This window comes from Parus major, chromosome 4 (assembly GCF_001522545.3).
Source record: "Parus major isolate Abel chromosome 4, Parus_major1.1, whole genome shotgun sequence".
NCBI lineage: Eukaryota > Metazoa > Chordata > Aves > Passeriformes > Paridae > Parus > Parus major.
Genome location: NC_031771.1, coordinates 56,504,264 through 56,521,779, shown reverse-complemented (window position 1 = coordinate 56,521,779; position 17,516 = coordinate 56,504,264). Strand labels below are relative to the sequence as shown.

General features: G+C 37.8%; 1 protein-coding gene across 1 annotated transcript in view; it reads right to left on the bottom strand.

The window, feature by feature from the left end:
- STK32B (serine/threonine kinase 32B) overlaps nt 1-13,847 on the bottom strand; it is a 126,564-nt gene extending 112,717 nt beyond the window's left edge. Inside the window, exons 1-2 of the mRNA XM_033513871.1 lie at nt 13,797-13,847; nt 6,051-6,202 (exon numbers count right to left, since the gene is read on the bottom strand). Coding sequence (XP_033369762.1) covers nt 6,051-6,169 — 119 coding nt within the window. The 5' untranslated portion in view covers nt 6,170-6,202; nt 13,797-13,847. The remainder of the gene's footprint in view (nt 1-6,050; nt 6,203-13,796) is intronic.
- Between the last annotated feature and the right edge of the window lie 3,669 nt (nt 13,848-17,516).

The following is a 17,516-nucleotide window of genomic DNA, read 5'->3' as shown; positions in this document are numbered from 1 at the left end:
CCCATCTAAGATCTGTGCAAGATGCTAAATGTATCTTCCTCCCTTGATTTACAATCTCTTCTTGGCTGCAAAAGAATCTTAAACACTGTCAGATATCTAGAATGGACTAGGATTACATGGCCTGGCATTCATGACCTCAGCTAAATTCACAGAAGTAGGGAACAAACACATGTTGCATCAATAAACTTGTCAGTAACTGCTGTGCAAACACATTGAGACCAAATGGCACAGAAAAGTCTGTTCCTGGTCAGCTCCCAAACCCAGGGTGTGCAGGCTGCCTACCTGCTGGGAACAGTCTGGCTGCACCTGGGGCTCCTCTGGGATGCTGCTCCTGCCCCAGCCCACAGCAAGGCTGGGAGTGGGCCTAGAAACACATTTTAATATGAAACACTGGGTTTGAGAGCCCAGAAAAGATAGTCACTTTTAAGTCACTGGTATAGACACAGCCAATGAGGATGATACCAAAGTCTTGCTCCCCATAAACCAGACTTGGAGCAGCTGGGTACAACCAGAGAACAATGATCATTAAGCAGCTGCATTACTCTCCAGGAAAACTGAATGTGTGTCAGTTTTTTTTCATGGCCTTTTTGGAATCCACCACGTACTATGAAGAGAGACATCAGTACAGCTTACCTTTCCTTTGCATCGGGACTTCTTACTGCTCACGGGGCTGTCAGGCCAATTACAAACACCCAGCCTGGGTCCTAGCAGGAAACAGCACAGCCCCACTGCTCCCTTCCAAAAACATAATGCTACTAGATCATGAACTTTACTTGCAGCCTTTATTGTGGTGTCTCATAAAGCTCAGGAAACCAGTCACACCACATGTCAGGAAAGAAATTTTGAATCCCCCCATAAAGTCTTTTTGGTCCACATTGGGCCTCCTGCATCAAGGCAGCTTAAGCAGCCACAAGACCACAGCCACTAAACAAGCTCACCTGGACAGACCTAAACCACCTCCTCTCCTTGTCTTGGTCTCTGATGGGTAATTGGTGCTCCTTGGCTGGTCATTTTCTTCACACAGCAGTCAAACTTGGTCAGCTGTTCTTGCATCCCTAAATTTGAAGATTTATGCACATTTTGACACCAACCTGAAGAGCAAAGCCATGCTGTGGGGTAGTCCAAGATGACATTGCTCCCAAAATATTCTAGAAAGAGCACCTTTCACAAGGAAGTGTTAATTTCCAGTTACATATCTGTATATATGTGTACATTAAGCAATCCATTCAACACTTGAGACTGAACAAATAATTTCTTGTCTCCAGAATGTTGTTTTTTTCTCTTTTTCACCTCCTCTTTCTTTTGAAGTCATGTTGGGGAATGAACTCAGAAATGCAGGAACATTTTTGCTGCAATGTGTGTTCCTCGTTTTACTGGATTTGAAACTTACTGTAGCTGGCAACAGTAGTGTACTTTTGTGGGTCTGTCATGGAATACATGCAGTTTCCATAAACTGATAACTTCAATGTTTTAATACTTTTGAGAAATGTTGAATTGAGAAAGGGTGCAATTTTTTTTTTTTAATTTTTTTCAGTTCCTTATCATCATAGCAGCATAGAAACCACTTTTTTTTTTTTTTTTTTTTTTTTTTTTTTTTTTTTTTTTTAGAAAAAAATCTGTCTTTTGTGGTAAGCCATGTTGTTTTCAGAGCAGCCAGTGGATGCTTCAAACATCTCTTCATGATTGAGGACAAGTCACACAATACCAAATCTACCTGCACTGGTACCTGGCAAGTAACCTGGCTCTTGGCTTAGTCCTAATGCATGTGGTAAAAAATGCATTTAAAATGTGAATACACCATTCATCTTGCCCAGGGGACACTCGGATATCTGGGGAAGAATGAAAATGGATAAAATGCTGAATATTAGAAAGGAACAGTCTCAAGGTGGGACCAAGCTGGTAGCTGACATTTCTACAGTCCATTCATCTATGCCTGAAATACCCATGACAAAAAACCAGGTCTGATAAAAAACAGGACTGCATTTTATTTCAGGAAGGAATCTCTATTATCAGAAATGCCTCTAATGGTGATAAAAGTGGCTTTAAGCATTTATTCAATTTCATTTATAAAATGAAGGTTATAAATCAACCCCAAACCCTTCCTGAAAAACAGTTATCCTCGAGCATTTACAGAAGAATGATTCCTTTCTGTGTCAGATGTTATGAAAGACAGTTCATACTTCAAATAATGTGATTTATAGGATGAGATTGTGAAGTTAAATTTAATAAAGCTCAGAGAAGATGCATGAGCCTCAAAAAGCTTCTTAATAGAGATCTTTCAGAGTTAAGATGCTACCCTTGTTTTCCATGAACTGCTCTGTATTCTTGTGCAGGCTGTGGTTACTGATAGATCCAGCAGAACCACTCACCACAGAACATTTACCTTCTTTCCTCTTTTTCTCTCCACAAGAATTTAACTGGTGATGGATTGTGTACACACATCTCATTACTTTCTTCAGTTATCATGAAAACTAAAGGAGTTTCCAGTATTCAGGTTTGCTTCTTAAATTGCCAGCTTTTATTTTTGGTGATGTAATTTCTCAAAGAAGGATTAATATGCTTACTTAGTATTCCCTTTTGTTCAAGGAGTTGTTAGGAGATTTATTACTATTTTAATTTTATTTTGAAGTCCAGATCATAAACTTTTGAAAATCAGTTGCTCTGGTCAGGGACAGTACCACAAACTCATGAAAAAGTTATCATGACAGAATTTCCTCCAAGTATACTTTTCAAAATTGATTTAGGATTTGACATTTTGAATTGAAATATGTAGCATTCTATTTCAATTATTCCAATTTTTTTTAAAAAGGGCACTGAAATAATTGTTACAGAAAAATTATATTTTAAGAAAAATAAAATATTTTAATTTCTGGGTTTTAGTCACAAAAATCATACTTTAGACAGGTTTTCTAAAAGCTGATATGAACCCTAAGAGAAGTCTGTCTGGAAAGACAGACTAGTACAGAAGAACTTTGGCATTTAAACAAGCTGAAGTTGTCTTACTCCCCATACACCACGGCATAACTGTTCCTTGTTAGATTCATATTCCAGTTTCTGAAAGAGTACAGGGTTAGTAGCTCCTGTTACAGTCTGTTTGTACATTTGCAGTGCAATTAACAAAACAAAGAGCAAAATCTGACTCTGAAAAATGAAACTAATCTAGCTACAATTACCATAGAAGAAATGCAGATTCAACTATTTCCTTCCATTAGTGTGTCAGGAACTGACTCATAGGAGGAAAACTCATGGATTCCTGCTAATCATCTAATGTAAGTTATAACTACAATGCAAATGTATTTGATGCAAATTGTTATTACATCTAAACTGCAAGTAGAAATACATTAAACAGAATGCTAGCTCACCAACAATCAATGAAAATGTTATTTTAAGAAGTTATTTCTGGGAACAACATATTTAAGGACTATTCCATTCATAGTTGCAGTGTTCCTTTCCCTGTGGTAGAAATAAAAATGGAGTTTCAAATATTAAATAAATGAAGTATAATTAATATATTTAAGAGCTTAGTGTTAGCAGAACAGATGTGGCCATTATTCATGGATCGTTTATGATTTTTGTGCATTGTATTTCAATAGCAAAGGTCATTATTGAAGTTATAATATGTAGAATATCTTGAAATTCAGCTGAGATTTGGGACAGAGAAGTCAGAGGTCTGGAAAATGCTACTGCAGCCTACAAGTGTAGGCACTCCAGAAATACATCACAAGATATTTTAAATTAATTTAGGATTTTTCAAGGCTAATTTTATATAGAAACATAAGGCTGATACAAGGAGAGAGTTATTTAGGTAGAGTAGATTAATTTTGGGAAGTCTCAGGCTCAAGTTTTCCCTTTGATGTCCCAGGGTGAAATACAGGTTCTCCAGCAGTTCAGTAGCTCACTCTGGAGCGAGGGCTTTGAATCCAGACATCTGAATGTGCAGTGTTTGAGGTGACCCCTTCAGGTGAAAATAATAAGGGTCAACGAAATTATTTTTCGGAAAAATTCCTACAATTCTAATTGTGTTAGTCTGAGTTCAGGGGAATGTCAGTAGAGCCTCATACAGAATCATAGAACCACAGAACACCCTGATTTGGAAGGGACCCACAAGGATCATGTCCAGCTCCTGGTCCTGCACAGGACACCCCAGCACTCACACCGTGGGCTGACAGCAGTGGCCAAACGCTCCCTGAGCTCTGTCAGGCTGGTTCTGTGACCCCTTCCCTGGGGAGCCAGTGCCAGTGCCCAGCCACACTCTGGGTGAAGAACCTTTCACCTAAACCTCCCCTGCCTCAGCTTTCCCTCCAGTCCTGTCACCAGTCAGGACAGGGAAGAGACCAGTGCTTGTAGATTGCTCAACTGTAACTGTTGCAAGAGACATCAAATATAAAAAATTGTTAGTGCACTGAAGCATCTTGAATAGTGTCCTATTTGCCTGAAATGTTTTGTAATTCTAAAGTACTACATTTCTCTTTCTTTTCTGTTGTTTCTCATATACACATATAGTATAATATTTGAGTCTTGATATCCTGTGACGGTATCTTAGAAGTGTAGGAAGGATAAAAGCCATCATGATGCCTAACACATTTTAAGGTATTGCTTATTTGAAGTTTAATCTTTGGCATGGAAAAAAAAAGAGAAATTATATTTATCATCTGATTATAACTCAGTAATGGGAATCTAGCATTCTTTTTTTCACAATAAATATTTGATCTTCAGTCTTTCAGCACTGTTATGTTTATCTCTCAGATCACATTAACCTATGACTGTTTCTGTGCAGTGTCTGGTTACACGGTGGAAACTTCCACACCTTCTGGTAAAGAACAAAAGTTAGTGGGATTTCAAAAAAGGTAGATAAATACATAACAGAGAACTCCACAGGCTCCTAAGCACAGACACACCATATCTTTGGTAAAGAAATCCCAAGACTACAGCTTGCTGGAACCTTGGAAAATATACTGGGAAAGTTTTGTATTACAGTCACAATGACATATTTTACTTTAAGCCTTCAACAGGGTATTAGATTAGCTCAGATCATTCACACCAAGTGAAGAACACAAATGTATGTATATAATTAGGTCCTTTTGGACCTAATTTAGAATCAATTTTGGGTTCAAATGCTTTCTGTTATGACAGAGTGCAATTGTGCTAAAGCTGTGTTCACTCAATACAGAACACAGTTTGGCTTTTAATTTATGAAAGGTGCTACCCTGGCACCAAGAGTGAGCTAAGGGATGGGTAGAACACTGTAAGTTAGGCAGTGACCTCAAGTAAGACAGCTAAAACTCACCAAACACAAGAGCAATGTGCATTGTAACCATCTTCAGCCAATCAAGCTATTCACAAACTGAATAATTTTCATATTGTAAAAGGTTTATGTCCCCTCCACCTTTTTATTTTCTGATGATACAGGTCATTAGATAAGGAGGAAAACTCTGTGTCCCATGACTACTATCACTACAAAAGCCAGCAAGTATTACCACACTACATAAGAGCCAGCAAATATTGTAAGCTGGTGGTGTAGTTGAAGCTAGCCATTGCTTGACCAGCATTTTCTCCTACTCATGTTCAGTGGCTAGCATGGAGAAGGAAAATTCCAGGTGACAAAAAAGGCACTTTTCTGTTGTCCTGTGACAATAATTTTTAGAAAGTAATCGAGTTTTGAATTTTCTCTGAATAAAATCAAATAAAAAAAATTAAATTAATGGTTGGGTTTGATATTCCACAGCTTTATGAGAGACGTTTTGTCCAGATATTGTCAAAAATAAATGGGACAGGACAATGCATTTCCATTTCACACACTTGCAACAATTTGGAGAGAAACCAAACCAGAAATTAACAGATGAATATGATGTTTAAATATTCCAATTAAAAAAGATACCTTAAAAATATTAATGAAAAATAAAACTCCTTGCAAAACCTAATACCTTTAACAAAGGAGGTCACTAAAAATCTTTTCTTCTTTTCAGCTTTCCAGCCTTCTTTTCTCTGAACTGATTCAGCAACAAGGAGAAAATGAGAGAGTCATGAAAGCATTTTAAAGATTTTCTTACCACAGATTGACTAGGAAGGGATGTTCCAGGCCTTGCATTATCTGCAGCTCCCGGAAAACATTGCGAACTTCATCTCTCTCAATGCACTTCTGTTTATTCATATACTTCATGGCATACATTTTCTTGGTGTCTCTCTTCTGTACAATGCACACCTAATTGGCAGCAAAGTAAAAGAAAAATTTTGACACCTTGAGACAGTGAATTCTGTTGTGACTTTGGAAAAAAAAGGGGTCTTTGATGGTATTTCAATAATTCAGATCTGGATACTACAACTGAATAAGACCTTCAGTAAGTTCACTTCACAGCTCTGCAGGATTCTTTGTAATATATTGTAATTAAAAATTAACAAAAAAACAACTCAACCCTTCAGAAGAAGAAATAGGGACCCACAAACATAACATAACTTTCAGAAGTTACATGGTAAAGCTGAAAGGATTATGTTGCAATGACTGAAATCACAGGTTATTTAATTAATCAGAGAAATTACTGCCTTCTGCCTAGGAAAATGCGCTGTCATTGCCTTCAATCCCACAAATCAATATTCACATCTTGATTACTGCATCATAACCCTTGCTTGTGTTCCCAAGGCTCAATATTTCATCTATAATATCAGAATTATGCTCCCTTAATTATTGTTGAAAAGAAAAAGAATTTTCATACAGATATTCATCGTAATGCTTCTGAATTCACAAGAGACCATTACAATGTTTAGTCTCTGGCAGTAAACTTCTTTGCTTTTAATATATTTTTTTTTTTTTTTAATACAAAAGTCAAATAATGTAAATGCATGAAGAAAACCTTAGTCAAGAGAACTCCCATGGGAAGTCTGGATTGTCTTCTGTCATGGTATTTACCTTGAGAATGGAGAGTGTCACAAGCAAAATGTCTGGTTTAGATATCCCAGGTCTGTAGTGTCTGAGAATCCAGGTATCCTGCATTCACTTGGTGTGGGCATTACTTTTTTATTTGCATATTTAAATACATACAAACACAAACATTTGTATATTTAAATACATACAAAACCATACACGCTCCCATATTATGCACACCAAAAAATAAATAATTAATAAATTCATGGTAAGAGATGAGATTACAACATGATGACAACCAAAGAGAACTCCTTTGTGTCTGAGTTTAAGGAACTTATGTGCCCAATATTTAGGAGCAATCAGGAGTAACTAAGGCAACTTCCCACAGCTGAAACTGTAGAGGGCTGGTGAAGTCAGACCACGTTCATTTCTCTGAAACTCTATTTTTGTGAAGTGTGTCCTTGAGCACAAATCTACTCCAAATACAGGAGTTCATAGAGTATCTTTAACCTCTAATGATTAATCAGGGTTTCTAATTACCTTTCCTAAGATCAGGAGATGTTCTACTATTAAGGAAAACACAGAGAGTAACACTTTATTTTGAGCCCATCAGTGTTGCACAATTGTGAGTACTGAAGCCTTGTTTCATTTTTCACCTTGGACTGCTATGAAAAATCTGGATATTGTTGATATCCTTAAAATAACTAAATGTTCACACTTACGTGGAAATAACCCTCGCTGTGGAACAATGAGGAATTTTGTTTGGCCTTTTGGAGGAAGAAAAAGTAGCAAGTGGGATAGAGCTGAAACTGAGTGGGAAAAGAAGGGATGAAAATTAATTGTTCAAGCTCCCACAGGTCCTTCAAAATCATAAGCAGGATTTTCAGGGACAAATCCTAACATCCTGTCTTAGAATATGTGGAGACGCCAATTTAGCAAGTCAAATTATAAAGTACAACATTTGGGGATTTTATCTCAGAAACAAAGTCCAGAAATTCAGTCGTGTACATTAGTTTTCATCATGATTTTCATGTACAACTTGGCCAAGAGTTAGGTGTTTGCAGAAGGCTCCTAGTCCATTACATTAAAAACCTCCCTATTGAAGGGTTGACTGGAGAGATTTCTGGGAGAACAGGGTTTTACTCAGCTGAGAATTACAAGTTTGACCAATGTGGCAAACCAAGATCATATGCAGCACCAAAATATGTAATGTAAACCTATTTTGAAACACTGCTGGGACTCCAGAAGGCACTCAGTTCTCTTACCTGGCAGTAAAGACAAGGGTGTTCAGCACAGCTGAAACAGACCTTCTGTTGTTGGTAGAAGCTTGCCTAACACACAGCTTCAAAGCAGAATGATAGTAAACATTTTCTAGCAACGTGTACCTACGCAAATCCTTTAACATGGTTACAAAACCAATAGGATCTTAATGAATATAATGAAGCCACTTCCTACTAAAAATCAGAAAACACGACCTGCATCCATGTTGATGTTATTGTGAAAAGTGCCTGACATTGCTATGACAGCACTGGATCGTAGTGGAGATCCTCCCTGGAACTTCTGCCTGCTGACTGTCAGCTCTTCTCCTGAGCAGGACATCAATGGACTGAAACTTTCCAGTAATGCAAGAAAAGAAAAGCCCTCAAGCTCTTCTCACATGTACAGTCTTAATGGGAAATGTTTAAGTTGGGGGGGGTTTGTTCCAAAGGAGCAATTTTAAAATAGGGATAAACAGGTGCTCTGGCTCCTCAACAAAAAAAAAAAAAAAAAAAAAAAAAAAAAAAAAAAAAAAAAAAAATCTGTGATGACTCATTATGATGCAAGTCTGTACAGAATTGCCTTATTTACATGTATCAGTATGGAAGCCTGTCACACGCACACTCTTTCTATTTTTCTGTGAATATCATTTTCCAAAGGCCAGACAGTGTGATGATTCAGAGCAAATATGTGTTCTGAACTCAACTATCCAGCTTCATAGTCAGCAGAGAGGGACGCTGGCCATTTCCTACATAAGGTAGGGGACTATCTCTGTACCTGGAATGGTTTCCCTCTAACATCCCCTAAAGAGACTGTAGATAGCCAATTTGGATATAGGCATCTGTGTTGTACATGTTTAAAGGTAGGCATTATGAACCCCATTCATTTTCTCTGGAATGGTATAGTGCTATTTTTAAAAACCTCTTGTGAAAATATTCACTTTCTAAAGAGGTTTTTTTTTTTAACATATCTTAGTTGTTATCACAGGGTGGTGTCTTTTGTTATTTCTGGTGGAAAGTAACAATGAACTGCCTTAAAACCTACCAGGTTAGAAGAAATTCGACCAGAGTGACTTGGAGCCACTTTCCCTCAGAATCTAGGGAAGGAAGATTACATTTGTAGGGCTAAGCTTCATTTTTCAAGAGCAGCATGTGCTGTGGCTCACTTCTGAACTGCCTTCTTGGATTGCCTCTGATTTCACATGCGAAAAACAGAGAAGCTTGCTGAAGGAAGCTGAATGATATTGTGTTGGCTGAGCAACCACGAGTAGCTTTAACAAAGTCCTTCCCAGAGCCAAAGATGGTGATGGCTGAAATATCAGACTTGGTGCAAAACACAGATTTCCCCTATTTCCCACTAGAAGAGACTTAGAGCTGCTAAGTGCATGCTCTGGAAAGAGCTGGGTGCACTTAGACTCAATTTTGTTCTGAATTTAGCACAGGAGTACTTAGACCTCTCAGACTGCCACAAGATGTGGTTTCACAGCAGGTGATAAAAGAGGAGAAATGCAAACCCACAGCCAGAGGAATCTGTGCACAAGGGCACTGCTAGGTGGGGAGTGGAAGCTGGGGCACACACTCACCATGCTCCTGTGTGACACTTTGCATCTCACCTCAGTAGATGAGATGGGGCAGCTACAGCTGCCAGGAGCACTGAAGAGGGGCTGTGCCACTGCACGGGCAGAAGCACTCACCACAACACAGAGGACTACAAGACAGAAATCAGATACACTCCAGATGGGAATTGATGAACCTGCTGTTGAGCATCTGCCTGAAATAGTGCCCCCTTGACTGCCCATGTACTCTGAAAAACTAGTTCTTAGTCTTAGCCTACAATTAGAGCTGGAAAGATTTACACAAAGAGACTGGAGAATGGATATCATAGGCTGCCAGGGGATTTCCTTTAAATAGGGAGATTCATTCCCAGATTCCCCTGAGCAAAGCATGACATCTGGAGCAGCTGAAGCATCTGCTTAGTATCCTTTCATATTAACTCAAGCTAAAAACCAGGATGTTATACTGTCAAACAATATTAATATTCTGCAGTTGTGTGTTATGTTGCTTTTAGTATAGAAGCATATTTTTTCTGAAATATTTTGCATATTATTTACTAAAGTACCCTCAATCAGTGCAGACATGATTCTGGGCTTCCATCTGGTTTACACCACTGTAATTTCATTTACTTTATCACAGGAAGTCACTGTTTTATACAACCAAATTAATCAGAACTAAGCCTTGTGTCTCAGCATCTTAGACAAACAGGAAAGAGTTTGTACATTGAAATTATAATTTGAATTTAATTTAAGGAGGTCAGATTGTTTAATATAACTACTCCCACAAAGAGAGAAGTCAGAGAAAATTGGTACTATAATATCTCTGAGAACCAGTTGTTACACATGAATACAGATTATTTTGCAGCGGTAACCTGCAATTACATGGTTATTGTTGCAGTAAAGGACAATGAGGATTTTTCAATTTCAATCCTCTTTGGTTTTGTACTTATTGGATGATCTTCAAATACATAATTTTTTTTTTTTTTAATATTTTGTTTGAGAAGAGTGATAGCTCTACATCTAACAACATGGAAAAAAATAGCCAGATTAAGCAGGAGACAGCACTTCTAACATATCATGTGTGTCTGTCTCTACTGTCTGCCCTCGCAAAGGAGCCCTCACCCTTTCACATTACACCGGAAAATAAAACAAGCCTCCACTCTTCTTCACAGCACTCAGGGAGCTGGTGAATGTTTCTATGATATTTCTAGAAATATCTAATTTTCTTACAGGTTTATGTGAGTGTGGCTCTTGTGAACCCGCTTTGGGGAATCTGTATTGGTGAAAATAGAGTTGCATGATCCTCAGGGAACATGCTTAAAGAATGAGTTCCCTCTAAACTTAAATCCTTATTTTGCAGTTGTCAAATGCAACAAGAAAGTCCTTGGTGTAACAGGTTTCTTTTTCCCAGATGAGTACAGGCTTCTGACAAATCACCTTGTTTTTCCTTCCATGAGCAAGGGGAAGAAAGAAGCCCATTTTAAAATGACCTATTATAACATAGCCAAAAGCACAACATGGTAAATCAGTCACCATTTCAAATGTCTGTCTCTGTGAGTCAGTCTTGCCTTTATTGTTCATTTAGTAGCCTAGTTGCTGGCAACTTTTCCTATTATTGTCCTTCTGGAAGTACCTGGCAGCAGAAAATGTCAAAAAAGGATGCAAGACTGTTAATCTCTATTGCAGGGTGTTTACTGCTCGGGGTCTGTTGTGCTCTAGCATCTTGCAACGTATAAAACCATGTTCAGTATCACGCTTTCCTAAAACTGCCTGCTTCCTTTATGGCCCCTCTGTGGCCTTTTCTGTTTTCTGAGAGCAATAGGATGTTTTAAGACATGCTCTATTTTTTTATTTTATTGCTCTTGGTACAATATCTCCGTCTCTCTATATATTTCTTAAATTACTCTGGTTGCTACAGCAACCTATGGGCTCTGCAGGATATTGCTGCAGGAGGTATCTGCTGTGGCAGAGCCTCTGTGCTCAGCTCACTCCTGTGCACAGAGCTCAAGGTGATGCTCAGCACCTCAGCTCCTCCACTGGGGCTGCCTGCCTCAGCACCTGTCATCTGTCCCCCCAGCTGGCTTTGTCTTTGGCATTTTCAATTCTCAGTCGCAACTTTTGCTGTGACAGGAATTCCTGGGCCATTTGGTATCAAATACTTTGTATCTCAAGTGCCTGTCCCCCAGCTTTCAGCTGCTGCCTCTGTACCCAGTTCTTAGGGACACCTTAAGAGCAGGTGCAGTCTCATAGACCCTGTTGCATATTTTTCTGGAAAAGATACACCACAGCAGTTTTCAGGAAATGCATGTGGAGAGAAGAGAAACCACAAGCATGCTCTTTTTTCTGGAAATGAACGGGCTCACTTCAAAGGTGTCCTTTGAGAATTCAGGTTGCTCCTTGTTCAGGGACAGATAAAGGAGGTGAGGTGGGAGCCAGGTAAGACCATCACAGCCACAGCTCCCTTGTGAGCTGCCAGTTCTTTTGTTCAAGCTAAGTGGCTAGCAAGCTGTGGCAGAATGTGTGTGGCCACGGAGCAGTTGCACTCCTGGGCACATGCAGACTTACCTGGGGTATTATCTGTGCAGGCAGACACTGGCACAGACCTGCTGCATTATCTGCTGCACAACAAAAGAGGCACAGAGCAGGACAGGGATCAGTGCTACCCAAGCGAGGTGCAGGGCACTACTCAAAAAGACTTTCTGGCTTCAGTGACCTTGCTTTGCTTTAAAGGTAGCTCTTTGCTTATGCTTTGGTCTTCATAAATACCAGGAAATTGTTTGTTTCTTTCTTTCTTTGTTTATTTGTTTGTTGAAGACTTTAATCTAGTTATGCTTAGCATATTCCAGCTACTAGTGATTTCATAGTGATACATTGTAGGAAGGCAGGTTAGAAATTCTTATGAAACAAGTTTTATTTGTATATTAAAAATTTGCTAAAAAAATTCAGACAGAGACAATGTGAAACCAAAAACGCTGAACTCTGATCTAAATAGCTGTTCCTTTGTGAGGGTCAGTATGATTTGGACATCTTTAATTTTTTTTCCTGTATATAACTTGCACTCTTGGACCTTAATTTAGTTTGATATGGTATTCCACCTCTGTACTGTTATAATAAACATGGACAGATCTCTGCTGCTTTGTTTTAAGGGGGTTTTAAGCACCTTTTTTCCCAAGCAGCACGTACTCCTATTGACCTCAGAGACAATTTCTGCTGAAAACTACTGAACTGAATAAGGACCATGCCATGAAGGACCATGCTGTTCTGCAAGAAGTATTTCTGGCCTCTCTAAAATTAAAGTCATTGTTCTGCATGGAGGCCAAGAACCAGCAAAATCCTTTGTGTGCTCTTAATGCATGGTTACAAAGTGCCTCACCAGCACTGAGCTGGCATGTGCTCAGGAATCACTGAAATCAAGATCTAGACAGCTGTTGTTTGATCAGTCACCCAATCAATTGTCAGTTATATTTCACCTTCAGATCTATTCCTGTGAGAAATGGTTTCTATTATTTTTAAAATATTATTTTCTCTGACTTTGTATTTGTATTATGTGTGGCTATGTGGCTTTGTATTATAAATTTAAAACCTTGTTATAATCACTATTATAGGAAAGAAAGGTTGTCTACTCAAGTGTAAACAAACCATTAATCTTCTCTGCTTCAGAAAAATCCTGTTGAATTGAACAAACATTTACTCAATGATCATAATTATATTGTATGTCAGTTTACACAGTCCCAAGAGGATTTATTCTGTGTAAAGTGCCTTTAAAATACTGCAATTATTTTAAAGATACAAATAAGGTGAGAGATTTAAGAACAAGATCACTTTGGTGGACTGTCTAAAGAAGTAGTCTGCTCCTACCTTTTTGTTCATTTTTGTTTCTAGGACTGATTTCTAAATTCTGCAAATCTCCATTTGGGATAAATAATTATTATAAGTTTTGCTCAATTAATTTTAATGAATAGATTATAATGGAAATATTATAATGAATAGACAGTTTATACTTTTGTTCAGTTGTCCTTAAGAAGGAAAAGGCTACAAAACTTCTGCTCTTTGACCATAATCAAACCAGAAAAACACAAAAATATTGCCTATTAGAAATTTAACTGCTAAAAATAAGTTGATTCTTACCTTTCCAAAACTCCCTTTCCCAATAGCCCGCAATATTTGAAAGTGGTCAAAGTTAACTGCAAAATAAAGGAGAGAAGAAAAGGAAAATAGTTTGTAGTGTGCTAAGTCAGAATCAGAAATCAGATAAGAGAATAAATTATTGAGTGTCCAACTAATGTCTTTTTATCACATAGAATTCCATTTTTTCTCTTAAAACACCAAATATACTGAACAGCTAACAAAGAGGAAGTTTGCTTTAGAATATGCTGGTTTCATTTTGTTCACAAATGAACATAAATGAACAAAAGGACCAATGCCTTCAGTGCCTAGTATCTCCAAAAATAAATAAATCTTTGTCTTAACCAAGTAACAAGACAAAATTTAGCATTATGCAGCCATTAGCAAAAACTGGTCAGTATTTTCCAGAAATACTCAGATCTATTAAAAGGACACTGAATAATTCAGGTGAGCAACACCCTTTACCTGCAGATACCTAATAAAACATGGTTAGTACTTTTACAGCACCCACTCCTCAGCATAATTCCCATATTTTGTTACAGTGATCGAAGCTTGTCCCATGATGAGATAGTATGATCAGCCTTAGCAAAGTTTTCCACCTTAGTGCAATTCATAATGCTAATATTGTAAGACTGTTCCATAATTTTAGCATGTTTGTTTTGAGAGATTGCATTTTAGGTTGGCAGTAGAATGGATTTCATTGCACTTCAGGATAAATCTGACAGCACAGCCTGCTCTAGACACTGAAGTGCTTTGCTGGGAGGTAAGTGAGATTTCATTTCTCGGAAATGCCATTTTTATTGGTGCTACTTGAGTTTAAACACAGCATGACCTTCAAATCTTCATTGGTGTATCTGGTGGTTTTAAAAAAAATCGAACATCCTGAACAAAATTGATGCAAAGTCATTGAAATACAAACATGACAATGTGTGATACAGTTTTTACAGTCACTTCTCAGGAAAGAATCACACTTAGAAGTAAATTCAGTGAACCAGAGATTACAAAGTTCAGTGCAACCTAACAGGATTTGTTTTAAATTAAAACTTTTTCACATTCCTGGCTTTGACCATGAACCTCCATCTATGATGTAACACTGATGTAACAATAACTAGCAAAATTGTGGAGGCAGACTGTCACTAGAAAAATCATAGGACCACAGAATGGTTTGGGTTGGAGGGGACCTTAAGGATTAACTTGTTCCAGCCCCCCTGCCATGGGCAGGGACACTTTTCCCTAGACCAGTTTCTCAAAGCCCCATCCAACCTGGCCTTGAGTGCTTCCAGGGTTGGGGCATCCACAGCTTCTCTGGGAAACCTGTGCCATGCCCACCCAAAAATGGGTAACAAGAACAAATATAACAAAAAGGTCATTCACATTCAGATGAAGGAGAAAAATCATAATACTTTAAATTCTACAAAATAATAATAACAATTTCTGATAAATAAATAAATATAAATAATTCTATACAATTCTATAAAACTCATACTTTAAATATTTGCCAAAAAAGTTACCCATCTCAAGCTCAGCTTTGCATAGCAAATTGAAAGGTTGATAGCTATCAAACCTCTAAAAAGGGTTAGTATCTTACTTTCTCTGTTGCAATAATATCTCATTTACACTATTAACACCACGAAGCATTTGTTTATTTATGCTTGCTTATACTGCCTTCAAGGAAACAAGGTTGCTCCTTTCATTAGTGCTGTATAGCAACCACGTTCCTGGTAATTGCTGGAGACAAATCAAGCCCAGAGCTGAGAGAGCTGAGAGCAGCAGACTCTGTTCTACAGGAGAAAAAGATGGTGAATATAGCAGCTTTAGAATTTGGATACTGAAATAAAAATGCATAACCTTGCAAAGGATTTATAACCTGCTTGGAAACTGAAAACTGGGAAAAAGAATTTGAGCTGAATCCTGTAAGAGTTAGGGTTGCCCAGATATTTGATTGTCTGTCAGCAACCTGCAGCTGGGGTCTCTGCTGAGAGCTTTTACCAGTGGGGCACTCTTGTAGTTCTTGCTGGCCAGTACTGGTCTGATGAACAAGATAGTCAGTTTATCAAAACCCCTTTCCACATAACTTACATCCACTTAAATCCCATTCCCAGCAGTCATCTCTCCCTAGTGCATGACTGTGCTGTATAAGATAACCCTTAATTTAGGAAGGAATTCAATGCAGTGTTGAAAATATCCTAAACAACATGTTAATCTCATTAATTTCTTTGATAGGAAAAAATAATCCAAAAATTCAGCACAGCATGCTGGTGGTTTCTGTGTCACTCCTCTGTTTTCAAACTTTCTCATGTTTCCTGCTTATTTTGCTAAATTTTTAACAAGCACGTTCCTTAAAAAAAAGCTTATTTTGAATTTATTCTTTACCTTGCAGTCATTCAGCTCAGTCCAGTTGCCAAAACAAGTGAAATATTGTTGAGACAGTCCGTAATTACCTCAATTTAAGTTAAGCCACATTTCACTATATTATATTCTGAAATCTGGCATGTTTTGAAATACATCAATTTGAAGAATGATTTTGTTTTTGTAAGACTAAGATAAACCGTTTATCTGTAACTATGAAAAGGACATTTTTTATTGTCCATATAACTTCTATTTCTCTGAACTTCCATTTATACTGTGTTTATTGCTTTGAATGATTAGAACAAGTTAATTTTTTAATTAGATTATTTGTAAAGTGGACTTCCATAAGAATGAAATTATTAAATGAGGCACTAGACCATGGAGTTGAAGATGGATTACTAGTAAGATAAATAAGTGGTTAAAATCACAGCCACAACAATTGATCAAGTTTGCTTAATCTCTATGTCTGACTTGAATAGAAAGAGGGATGTTACATTTTCATATCTTCATTAAGAAAAAAGGGATTATTGGTTTTCTGTAGCTAACAGTCCCATGAGCCTTATTTAAACTAGCATACAATGATTGTAATACATTTTTTGCAAGAGAAAATAAAGCCAATTTTAAATGACTGAGGAAATATGTAAACATGCCTGAGCCTGCATCTAAAATGAGCAAGGCTTGCACCCACCATGGTTCTCTGGAAAGGGATAATTCACCAAAGTGAGAAACTCAGTCTCTTTTGATCATTCAAACATACTGACAACATTGCTGATTCACAAACTGAGGAATTTCTCCTTTGGGATATAAGGAAAGAATAAAAAATGGGTTACCTTGCAGGTGAGACTAATACCAAATTCACTGAGTAAAAATCAAGCAACAAACCCATCTAGAACTGAGCAGCCCCTCCCTGACAAGAGTGAAGGGTTGAGCTAAATTCACTGCCACCTTGGTACTCTGTCAGCCATACAACTCAGGTGTTTTCCTCAGATGTTTTTAATCTCACACTCTCAAAATTTTGGGCTAATTTTGTTCATCTCGAATTTCTTTTTCACATTCTGTATGTGCCTTTTTGTCTTTTCTGTGAAAATTGCCAAAATATCACCGCTAACTCTGAGAATTACAGCTCATCACGACCTCAGTCATTTCCAATGTTGAAAATATCAAGTTCAGACACTGCCATTTCCTCTGTGCAACAAGGACATCAGGAGTATTAAATTCTTGTCCTCCAAAACATGGCATGTCTAGTTCTTGTGGTGCCTAATGAGATTTGTCTAGTGCAAAGCCCCACTGAGATAATGGTGTGGCTGGCAGAAGGACATTTTCTTCAGTATCAGCAATATGACTATTACTCTTTTGAAAATAGCTTTCTTTACT